This window comes from Haliotis rufescens, unplaced genomic scaffold, assembly GCF_023055435.1.
Source record: "Haliotis rufescens isolate VD_foot unplaced genomic scaffold, xgHalRufe1.0.p SCAF_8, whole genome shotgun sequence".
Classification (NCBI taxonomy): Eukaryota; Metazoa; Mollusca; class Gastropoda; order Lepetellida; family Haliotidae; genus Haliotis; species Haliotis rufescens.
This window is the reverse complement of record NW_025964372.1, coordinates 24,635,292-24,647,805: the sequence shown is the minus strand read 5'-3', so window position 1 is coordinate 24,647,805 and position 12,514 is coordinate 24,635,292. Positions and strand designations below refer to the sequence as shown.

The 12,514-nt window shown below is 42.7% G+C and overlaps 1 protein-coding gene across 2 annotated transcripts; it reads left to right on the top strand.

Annotated features, from left to right (window-relative positions):
- The first annotated feature begins 238 nt into the window (after window positions 1–238).
- On the top strand, window positions 239–12,258 carry LOC124139289. 2 transcript variants are annotated; one of them, XM_046506252.2, is made up of 6 exons: window positions 239–391; window positions 3,095–3,294; window positions 5,515–5,680; window positions 8,059–8,205; window positions 9,919–10,057; window positions 11,573–12,258. In XM_046506252.2, exons 1-6 carry the CDS (start codon window positions 301–303, stop codon window positions 11,751–11,753), a joined length of 924 nt encoding a protein of 307 aa, XP_046362208.2. In that variant the 5' UTR covers window positions 239–300; the 3' UTR covers window positions 11,754–12,258. The 2 variants fall into 2 exon arrangements, with proteins under 2 accessions (XP_046362208.2, XP_048245870.1); XM_048389913.1 differs by lacking the exon at window positions 3,095–3,294 and having other exon boundaries at window positions 276–391.
- Window positions 12,259–12,514: the final 256 nt, after the last annotated feature.

The window sequence follows — 12,514 nt, the reverse complement described above, 5'->3', positions numbered from 1 at the left end:
AGATTGTATTTTTTTACACAAAATTGTTCACTGTACATGCTGCTGTGGGACCCAGAAGATCTCTTGAAGCGCTGAGTGTACAAAATATTCTGTTTTAAAAACTTAAAACAGTCCCTCTTAGACACGCAGAACGCTTGACTGTACTATTCCGCTTAAGTGCAAAGTACCATCACCTTTGAGAATTAAGCATTTTAAGGTCACATTGATAAAAAGGTCAAACCAAGTATTGTCTTCACGAAATAAGGTCACATGTACCACCTAGCTATCTGCGTTATATGTGTTATCTAGTGTAATACATCCATGCCAACCTATGCTGATTTAAACATGGCACACAGGGGTAGTATTTTGTATATTGCATTATCCATCGCAATTCTTCCGTTTTCAAAAGCAGGTATGTAGACTTTCAAATGATTTACAAATACTGTTAGGCATTTTTTAGAAGTTGACGGATGACGAAGTTATTTTATAGATACCAACTTCTTTACGAGACTCCTATAGCGACATTTTGTATTCATCCTTTTACCGAACCATCGCTACAATAGTAATTTAAGAAGTTGTCATCCATATATTGCTTCTTCTGTACCTAAATGAGTTGTTTGTTATTTATGTATCTGGTAGCAACATTCAAACTTTATACTGCCTTATTGTATTTTTGTTTTTGTTGTTTAACACCGCAATATAACATCTATATGAATGAGTGAGTTTGAATTTACGCGGCTCTTAGCAATATTTCAGCAATATCAGGGAAGGGGACATGGGCTTCACACAATGTACCCGTAGGGGAAATCGAATCCGGGTCTTCGGTGTGACGAGCTAACGCTTTCATCTTTATGACAGCAGCATAAATAACCTGTCTTGGCAAGACAATCCAGTGATTGATATTATGAGCAAGGATTCACGCCGTCGGGGTACGATGGCACGCCATCAAAGAAGTCACTGAACCTGTACACCCGATCTATTAAGTCGCCTCTTACGACCAGCATAGGTTGCTGGGGAGAAATGTTAACACGGAATTCCGACGGGGCCCGTGAAGATCCGGGATAGAATAGGTCTTCAGCAACCCATGCTTGCCGTAAAACGCGACTATGCTTGTCGTAAAAGGCGACTAACGGGATCGGATGGTCAGGCTCGCTGACTTGGTTGAAGCATGTCATCGATCCCAATTGCGTTGATCGATGCTCACGATATCAATCACTGCATTGTCTGGTCCGGACTCGATTATTTACAGACCGCCGTCATATAGCTGGAATATGGCTGAGTGCGGCGTTAAACAACAAACCAACCAACCAACCAACCCTACGGGGCATAAACTGTAAGAAATATTATATCCTGGGTAAGACAAACATGAGCAACCATTGATGCTGTCGGGGTGTGGTGACACCCATTTAGCCAATGACACGTCTTGACCACCCGACCCTCATTAAAGTCGGGGGGCTGTCGGGTAGCCTAGTGGTTAAAGCGTTCGCTCGTCTCGCCGAAGACCCGGGTTCGATTCCAGACATGGGTACAATGTGTGAAGCCCATTTCTGGTGTCCCCCGCCGTGCTATTGCTGGAATATTGCTAAAAGCGGCACACACACACACACACACACACACACACACACACACACACACACACACACACACACACACACACATATTAAAGGGGAAGTGTACACGCAAAAATCACTTTCTTTCTTTTTCTAAACAAAACGCAATTTTAGAATAAATTAGTATCTGTGTTTGAACATATACACTCATTTTTTTCACAGTGAAAGTAGGAAGCTCACAATAGTGTGAAAATGATATGCCGTTATGAGGCCTTCGTTTTTCGAGCTAAACAGGCCTGAGTTATCCCCCTTAGATTATGACGTAATTGGTGCCAATTCAACTGGGTCCCTGTCTATTCTCAACGCAAAAGATATCAAGTACCAGTTTGCGGTAAAACAACATGGCCTACGACACACTCCGGCGCAGTGGTGACTCAGCATAACACTATGCTGGCTGGCATCTGAGACACTAGAATCACACACCTAGACCTACACCACGTGAAGCGGCTCTAACAAAGCATGATGACGTCATAATGTTTATCAATTGGCACCAATGACGTCATATTGCAAGGGGCATAAGCCATGGTGTTTTTGTTGTGGAAATAGAACACTTGGTAAATGTGAAAAATATGAATCGTTTTAATGCGAAAAATATGTTGATTAATTGTGATATTTTTATATTTTTGTCTATGACACTTCTAGGTTAACACTTTTAATGTGGAAAAAGTACAAGAAAAATAGGTTCATTTCCGTGTGAACTTGCCCTTTAAAGTCGGGTCTTACGACAACGTATACATGTTGCTTAACGCCGCAAATCAGCAATGTTAAAGTTATTTAGCAACGGCCTGTCAACAATCGACTCTCGACAAGAAACCAGTGATTGATATTGTGAACAATGATCCACGCCGTCGCGGTACCAGGTCAACTTTGTTAGCCCGGTCATCGAGTCTGACCACCCGATCCATTAAGTCACCTCGTAAGACAAGCACAGGTTGCTGGGGACCTCTTCTTACTCGGAGTGAGTGAGTGAGTGAGTATGGTTTTACGCCGCTTTTAGCAATATTCAAGCAATATCACGGCGGGGGACACCAGAAATGGGCTTCACACATTGTACCCATGTCGGGAATCGAACCTGGGCCTTCGGCGTGACGAGCGAACGCTTTAACCACTAGGCTACCCGACCGCCCCTCTTACTCGGAATCCCCATGGGTTCTTGTATCCGTGATCCGGGGTAGAATAGGTCTTCAGCAACCCATGCTTGCTGTAAGAGGCGACTATGCTTGTCGTAAGAGGCGACTAACGAGATCGGGTGGTCAGGCTCGCCGACTTGGTTGATGCATGTCATCGTATCGATGCCCATGATGTCCATCACTGGATTGTCTGGTCCGGACTCGATTATTTACAGTTCGCCGTCATATGGCTGGAATATTGCTGGGTACGACGTACACCAACCAACCATGGGGCGGGGCAGGGAACTAGCCGACTATTCTGAAACACAATCCCCATGCATAAGCTTAAGTAACGGAAAAAAACATTGTCATTTCTTAGAAATCTATTTTTTGCAGTTACTTCCAACACTAACCTGATCTACAAATGTCAAACAAATGGGTGGGACATCCGGCTGGATATTACGTCATTTGGTTATGGCGTGACGTCGTCAACTGCTGACGACGTTTCCCTTGGGACAGTTACCTGCAAAGGCAGAATGGAAGGTCATGACCTGGTATTCAGATACCCGTATGAAGCCTGCAAAACAGATATCTCGGTCAGTCCGCTTGCGTTTCAAAGTAGAGACAATTTATGGATAACAACTTTATTTAGTGTAATTGTTTGTTTGTTTGTTGCTTTAAGCCGCACTCGGCAATATTCACGCTATATGACGTCGGTCTGTAAATAATCGAGTCTGGACCAGACAATCCAGTGATTGACACCATGAGCATCGATCCACGCAATTGGGATCGATGACATTTATCAACCAAGTCAGCGAACCTGACCACCCGATCCCGTTAGTCGCCTTTTACGACCAGCAAAGTCGTATTTGAAGGCAATTTTTATTTACCGTAAAGGCGTTTTGGTGTAGATCCTTATACGTTATCAAGAAGCCTTGTGGATAGCGGGGTGGATACAAGCTATTTTAGCAATATAAATGGATTATTTGGGGATGGGCGGGTGGTGGTAACTGAAAAGATATCGTAGTTATCAGATATAATTGTCAGCTTCCTGTATGATTTGTTTGTTTTGTTTATTTGTTGTTTAACGCCCCACTTAGCAATATTCAAGTTATATGACGTCGGTCTGTAAACAATCGAGTCTGGACCTGACAATTCAGTGATTGAGCATTGAGCATTGATACACGCAAATGGGATACGATGACATGCCCCAACCAAGTCAGCGAGCCTGACCACCCGGTCCCGTCAGTTCAACATCAATCTGTAGATTTACTGGGGGTGAGCCTGCAGGTACCACGTGATTACCAGTGGAACTAAGTATGACTGAATAGTCCCTTGTTAGGCTGCAAACGAGCCGGTTATTTTGATACAGAGGACCTGTCAATGAGTATCGATCACAAAATGCTTTGTAAACATGTCGTTGTGAATAAAGTTTTTAAAACACTTTTTTATGATGTTATATTTTAATTTCGGTGTCGGTTGTTTCAATGAGGAAATTTGCCTGTTAGTATTCTGTTCGCCATCGAACATGTCCCTAACAGTGTTTCATAAACGTTCGTTTATATGCAAAAGGTATGCCTTGTAATCTCATCATCGAAGCAGTCCGGGTTACGGCCTCGAACGTCATACTGTCGCCAAAACATCCGATATCAAACTACCGTATTCTCTCTTTAAGGCGCTAGGACGTTTATTAAATTCTCAAGAGCCGTTGATCCGGCGTGTTTTAGAGACCTAGCGTGTAATAAAAGAAATATCGATACGTTTTACAGTTCTTTTGTGTGATCGATCGGCAGCCATTTTTTTATGAATCGATATGTAGGCAATCGATGTACACATACCCACGTTTGTTTGCATGAAAAGGCTTAATATACACTCTTAAAAATAGAAACGCACAGGTAGGTTTTGAGTCAATTTATTGTAGCTAATAAAGTTTATATATTTGATCTAATATCATAAATACAAATAGGAAATTCTGAAGCTCGATAGTCATATGTTGTCGTTGCACAAAGGCATTCAAAACCGTTCATTGTCATGTCACATAAGGCCACAAGGTTGCGCTGAACTCAGTAGCTCGTGTGACCGCCCCGGGCATCAATCACGGCTCTGCATCACCTCGGCACTGACTGGATAAGTGTACGACTTCTGTCCTGCGGAATTCTGCGCCATTCCTTCTTGTAACGCGTTGGCCATTTGTGGGAGTGTCTGCGGCGTGTTCTGATGTTGACGTACACGTCGATCGAGTTCATCCCAGAGGTGTTCGATTAGGTTCAGATCTGGAGATCTCGACGGCCAGGGCAAGTCGCTGATGTTGTCATTATGAAGGTAGTCTACCGTGACATGAGCCGTGTGCGGTGGAGCGTTGTCCTATTGAAACAGCTCCCTCTGGCGGTAAATGATTGGAAGAAGGCGAGGTTAAAGAATTTGATTCATGTAGCGATTTACTGTCAAATTTCCCTGCACCACAACCAAGCCAGATCTCGTGGTGTAGGATATAACCCCCCTAACTAAACTGAATCAAGCATTCTTTAATGTCATGGCAGAATACTACATACAATCTGAAAACAAAAATGTATTGATTTCCACAAATATATGTCTAAGATATCAATCAGCAGATACATTAAATCGAAAATTAAACAGATGATAAAACCAACTGAGAGGTATAGTTTCTTTTGTTCATCAGTTTACAATTTCACCCTCGTGTCTTTTGACATCAAATATATCAACACTTAATAAAAGTGTATTTGTATCAAAAGACACTCTATATAATAAACCGGGTACGTGAGGCTGTGCTTGACTCTAATTTTCCTTAATTTCAGATCAGTAAAGAAAGGGTTTGGTTCACGAACACCTTGCAAATGGTGAACTCCAGTGCGGCAGTAGGCGTGGTCGCCCCACCCGCCTGGAACATCCAGGTTGCATGTTACATGGCCGACGTACAGACACCACGAGTACGGTATACTCCACTGCGTATGTCCACTCAACGTACGTATGGTACAGGATATATATCGTAAGAGGCAACTAACGGGATCCGGTGGGCAGGCTCGCTGACTTGGTTGATGCAAGTCATCGATCCCAATTGCGTGGATCGATGCTCATGATGTCCACTACTGGATTGACTGGTCCAGACTGAATATTTACGGACAGCCGTCATGTAACTGTAATATTGCTGAGTGCGGCGTTAAGTGATTGACAGTGAGCATCGATCCGCACAATTGGGATACGGTGACATGCATCAACCAAGTCAGCGAGCCTGACCACCCGATCCCGGTAGTCGCCTCTTTCGACAAGCATCGTCGCATTGTACGGCAAGCATGGGTTGCTGAAGACCTATTCTTCAACGGGTCTTCACTGGGACATCGTCACTCAATTAACGTATCAATATAATACTCATCAGTATTGTAATCACATCGTCTTAATTTTAGTCAATTATATATTAATAATATTATAATAATTACAATTCTGGTACATATGTACCCAAAAACCCGGGACAAAAGATAGCATACCCCCTTGTTTGATGGTGGCTTAAATGATACAAAGAAGAAATGATTCATTTGTAACGGGTGTCATTGCTGCAATGCAATATTGCGGCGACTGTTTTCAGCCTGGTGACATTTTCATAACGTATGTAATTTTTTATCCAACCAAATTTAAAAGTGTATACTTTCTTTTTAAACTGATTCATTCCCTCATTGGCAAACTGAAAACTCAAACGTATGTCACTAAGGCCGAATATTGACTTTTTTTTCATAATAATGTAATGCATGCTGTATGTCCAGAGTCTCCGCCCATTGTGTAGGAATGTACGAACCCGTGACGACCGGGTTAGAACATGTCTTCAGCAATCCACGCTTGTCGTAACAGGCGATTCACGGGATCGAGAGGTCATGCTCGCTGACTTGGTTGATATATGTCATCGTAATCCAATTGCGTGGATCGATGCTCATGATGTCAATCACTGGATTGTCAGGTTCAGCCTCGATTATTTTCCGTCGCCGTCATATAAATGAAATATTGTTTGCAAACAAACAAACAAAAGGAAAGTACAAAAGAAACAATGACAGTGGGAAGGGAGAGTGGGCGAGTTGGGTTTCTCACCACCTCTTGGAATATTTACAGTTATGCCAACTGCCTCACAATCTGTATCCGGACGGTTAATGGAGCCTGGCCTTTGGTCACTAGCCCCTCGGAAAATAACATACTGCTGGCAGCGCCATCGTAGAGTAACTGTAAATTAGGCAGCATCCTCAATTAGAGTCTGCATTCAGTACGTCCGTCCATTACCGGTGGTGACACGTTGTGTATACAAATTCGTGAAGTACTGACGATAATCAGACATGTCGCCATTACAAATGGACAAGGCTAACGAAATCCGAAGCGTGATCAGATTCGAGGATACACATCTTATAAGAACATCAGCTTAGGTCAAAGAAATTTCAGAAAACCTCTCCCATGACAATTAACCCTCAGCAGACATTTAAGCCCCGGCTGTTCACTTGATGTTAAGTGTTCCAAACTTGGAAGCGTTGATCAGAACAAAGTCATTGGTATGGACGTACCCTTCATAATGTTTTCTTCAAGTTAGCTAATTTCTTAATCATTTAAGTCTAAAAAATACCCCATTCAAATTGGTTGTTCCGAGACCAGCTTCGGGTTCACTCGGCTCATTCCGTTACCTGCATATAATACTTCTGACAGCAATGGCGTCGTGCTATTGCGTGACTCCTGTAAAACGTGTAACGCTTGATCCCACCGAATATAGTTATAACACGAATGCCGTGTATTAAAGACAGTTATTCTGTACTGACCAGGGATTAGGTATACACTGAGATTTGAAGACAAACGCAAAACGGCAACAATGTTCATGTAATATTAGGTTCAATACTGCTGCCAGGTTGCTTTGCGTCACGTGATAGTCACGTGCACGAAACTCGTTCCAATATGGATTCCTGCCACTGCTGACGGAGGTCTTCTGTAACCTCATGTCGAGCCGAGTGTCAGAAACAGCAAACGGGACTAGCATTTGAAAGTAGGTTGGTTTGTTGTTGAACGCCGCACTCAGCAGTATTCCAGCTATATGGCACGGTCTGTAAATAATCGAGGGCTGGACCAGTCATTCCAGTGATTGACATCATGAGCATCGATCCACGCAATTGATAATATGCATCAACCAAGCCAGCGAACCTGACCACCCGATCCCGTTAGTCGCCTTTTACGAGCAGCATAGTCGCCTTTTACGGCAAGCATGGGTTGCTGAAGACCTATTCTACCCCGGATCTTCACGGGTCAGCATTTAACGTCGGTACGTTTCAATTTCCTCCGACTACGATGTATCATTTCGAATGTTGTTTATTTTATTACAGGTGGAGTCAGACAGGCAACCGACCAACCGCCCACCGTGCACCCTGCAACAACTCCGGACGCAACAAACTACCAACGCACCGCTACATACGAACAATCGACAGGAGATGGGTCTGGGTCACACACAACCCGGAAGCCTGTTGTGCCATGTAGGTCAAGGTCAAGGTCGAAGGTCACATGATAAAGTCTTAATACCCGTATGACTACACATACATAAACAGAATGGTTGGTGTGGATTTGGCTAAGGTCGTTAACAGTGCAAAATATGGCTGGGTTGTCTGTGTTTCCTGCTGAAAAATAGGTCTTCAGCAACCCAAGCTTGCTGTGGTTGGTTGGTTGGTTTGTTGTTTTACGCCGCACTCAGCAATATTACAGCAATATGACGGCGGTCTGTAAAATAATCGAGTCTGGATCAGACAATCCAGTGATTGATATCATGAGCATCGATCCACGAAATTTGGATCGATGACCTGCATCAACCAATTCAGCGAGCCTGACCACCCGATCCCGTTAGTCGCCTTTAACGACAAGCATAGTCGCCTTTTACGGCAAGCATCGGTTGCTGAAGACCTATTCTACCCCGGATCCTTGCTGTGACTCTGCTTGTCGTAAGTGGCGACTAACAGGATCGGATGGTCAGGCTCGCCTACTTTTGTTTGTTTGTTGTTTAACGCCGCACTCAGCAATATTCCAGCTATATGACGGCGGTTTGTAAAATAATCGAGTCTGGAACAGACAATCCAGAGATTGACATCAAGAGCATCGATCCACGCAATTGGGATCGATGACATGAATCGACCAAATCAGCGAACCTGACCATCCGATCCCGTTAGTCGCCTTTTACGACAAGCATAGTCGCCTTTTACGGCACTTGGTTGATGCATGTCATCGTATCCCAATTGCGTGGATCGATGCTCATGATGCAAATCACTGGATTGTATGGTCCATACTCGATTAATTACAGACCGCCGTCAGATAGCTGGAATATTGCTGAGTGCGGCGGTAAACAAACAAACAATCAATCCTGCTGAAAAAGCAATGGTAACATGCGCAGTTACAGGTACCCGTGTTGTCTAACGCTGCCAATATTCCAGCCATATAACGCATGTAAATAGTTTAGTCTGAACCTGATCGACATACCAGTGAGTGATATTATGAACGAATAGCTGGTATTGTGCTGAGAACGGCGTTAAACAACAAACGAACAAACTGTTTGATTAGCATTCTAGAAGTGTTTGCGTAAATAAGAAAACATACACTTTTATGGATAACAATTTCTGATCCATTACATTTTACGACGTTTCGATGGAGATTCTGTACTGTTATCATTGGTTAGTTGGTTTGTTGTTTTACGCCGCACTCAGCAATAGTCCAGCTATACGACGGCGGTCTGTAAATAATCGAGTCTGGAACAGACAATCCAGTGATTAATATCATGAGCATCGATCCACGCAATTGGGATCAATGATATGCATCAACCAAGTCAGCGAGCCTGACCACCCGATCCCGTTAGTCGCCTTTTACGACAAGCATAATCGCCTTTTACGGCAAGCATGGGTTGCTGAAGACCTATTCTACCCCGGATCTTCACCGGTCTGTACCGTTATCAAGTTTGAGTGACTACATCCACGTGATGAGAGGTATATATACAAGATGTGTTGTGATAAGCAACAGATTAGCATGCAAGACGTACAGGAAGAATAACAAATGGCACCAGGTAAAGAAGCCAGATGTAAAGTAAGGGTAAGGATTAAAAAAATGGGACAAGCTGATTGGATAATAATGAAAAAACTTTTTTTATTAACAAAAGCAAAAAATGAGGAACTGTTATGCTTGTGAGACGTTGTCTGTGTCTACTTCAGCTGTGTGCAACGTTTGCAGCGGTGGAACATGCGGTATTATCCCCGCCATGGAAAAGACGCAGACGTGCACGAGGACGGAGCCATTCTGCATGAACTCAGTTAAGAAGGATGCCCAAGGACATACAACATACGTGAAAGAGTAAGGGTATTTGTAATAAATCCTATATTCCTGGAGTGACGGTGGGGTAGCCGTGTGGTTAATGCGTTCGCTCGTCACGCCAAAGACCCACGTTCGATTCCCCACATAGGTACATTGTGTGATGCCCATTTTCTGGTGTCCCCCGCCGATATTGCTGGACTATTGCTGAACGTGGCGTAAAGCCATATCCCCTCACAATGTTCCTTGCGTCTCTCCTTCCAAAGATTTCATTTCAAACACATTCACCATAGACTGCATCATTAGGTAGGGGTTTAAAACATCCAGAAAAAGACAGGTCTTACGTACAGTTTCTTTTCCATTACTTGAAACTCAATATTCCACTGTGATACATTAGTACACAATTTTCTTGTCTAATAGATCATTTCAAGAAGTTATCAAATAATTTGGTTAAAGTAAATTTATTTGCAAAATAATTTTTTTTTAGAGGCATGCTCAGCAAGCATTGTACATTTTGGGGGCGTGATAATATAAGATATTTATTCATTTCTTTATGGAATACATTCACTGTAAAAAATCCCTATTCATATTGCATAACCGACCAGGATGGACAAATAATTTATTTATAGCACATTATAATTTTGTTCACAACATAATGATTGTCTCAAGCTCCAGCGACTCTGCATGCAGTTTCTTTGGGTCGTCTTGTATGCCCTCCTCGCCGATGTTACTGACGTTGCCGTTAGTCTCTTAGCGCATGCTCATCAAGAAAATGTTAAAAATTCACCCCTAGTTTTGAACGCTTGGGGTCAAGATTTCAATTCTGAGACATTTGTGTACATATCTACTGTTCATACAACATACGCCGTGTCCATTGTATTCTAATCCGTGGTATTGTGAGTGAGTGTTCGTTTGTTTGTTTGTTATTTAACGCTGCACTCAGCAATATTCCAGCTATATGACGGCGGTCTGTAAATAATCGAGTCTGGACCGGACAATCCAGTGATGTACGCAAATGGGATACAACGACATGCATCAACCATGTCAGCGAGCCTGACCACCCGATACCGTAGGTCGCCCCTTACGACAAGAGACCTGTGAAGATTACGGGGTAGAATAGGTCTTCAGCAACCCATGCTTGCCGTAAAAGGCGACTATCCTTGTGAAAGGCGACTAACGGGATCGGGTGGTCAGGCTCGCTGACTTGGTTGATGCACGTCATCAATCCAAATTGCGTGGATCGATGCTCATGATATTAATCACTGGATTGTCTGGTCCAGACTTGATTATTTACAGACCGCCGTCATATAGCTGGAATATTGCTGAGTGCGGCGTTAAACAACAAACAAACAAACCAACTTACGACAAGGACAGTCGCTTTCACTGTAAGCATGGGTTGCTGACGACCTATTCTAACCTGGAATCTTCACGGGTGTTCTATATGAGAGTGTGGCAGGCACATCGTTGGTAATATCTATCTTGATTCCATTCTTATTTTCATCTACCAGTTCTGGTTACGTCCATCTGTCCAGTTTAACAAGGTTATGGTTTTGACAGGTGCGCCGGACAGAATCGTTGTGAGAGGCTATGGTGGGAGCAGACCTCTGATGACCAGAGGTGTATCCCGTTCAACCCGGGCTACACTGGAGACCTCGAGTGTCATTACTGCTGCACAACAGACGGCTGTAACAAAGTCTTCGTCCCTAGCAAGGCTACGCTGTACAAAGGAAAGGATTAATAGTTAATATATAGTCAGGTGTATTTTTTTTAATAATAATTTTTTTTCACCACCGAGCATGATAACCACATTTACCAAAAAAAAAATCACAATTGTTTCTATGCCTGATACAGATTTAAACGAGAAAAGTGACCTCACATAGTATCTATATAGCTTCACCGGCACGACAAGCAGTGTGTGAAAATTGCAAAAAATATAAATTTGTAATTTAAATTTTTTCTCACCCTATTGACCCTCTTGTTGTTTAAAAAAATCAATAATTAAAGGGTCTATTTTATCATTTATTTTACCACCGACCCAAGAAGAATAAATCCGAAAACCAGCATATTAGAAATACGCCTCAGTGAGTGCTGCACAACAATGTCAACAATATTCCAGCTTTTATATAAACTGTAAGTCGTAGCAGTTATAAAACGTGGATCTTGTTTTAGTAGAATTATTACTTAGCTTGTTGTGTCTTCTCTCTATTATTATGATTAATTGTGATTAAACTCTAAATATGAAATATCAGATTCGGTCGTTTTTGCCTTAATATTTCAGCATTTCATTTTAAAGCATTTCACAAATAAATAATATACCGTACCCTGTACGGAGATATCGAGCTTTTGGAATGGGGAGCCTCAGTCGGTTATTAGCTAAAAAAGAACATTCTTAGCAGAAGGCGAAAAGAATTCTGCACGTCATAGCACAAATACAGCCAGGAGAATTCACACCGTCACGAAACACATATGTTGTTTGTTTGTTGGTTAACGCCGCACTCA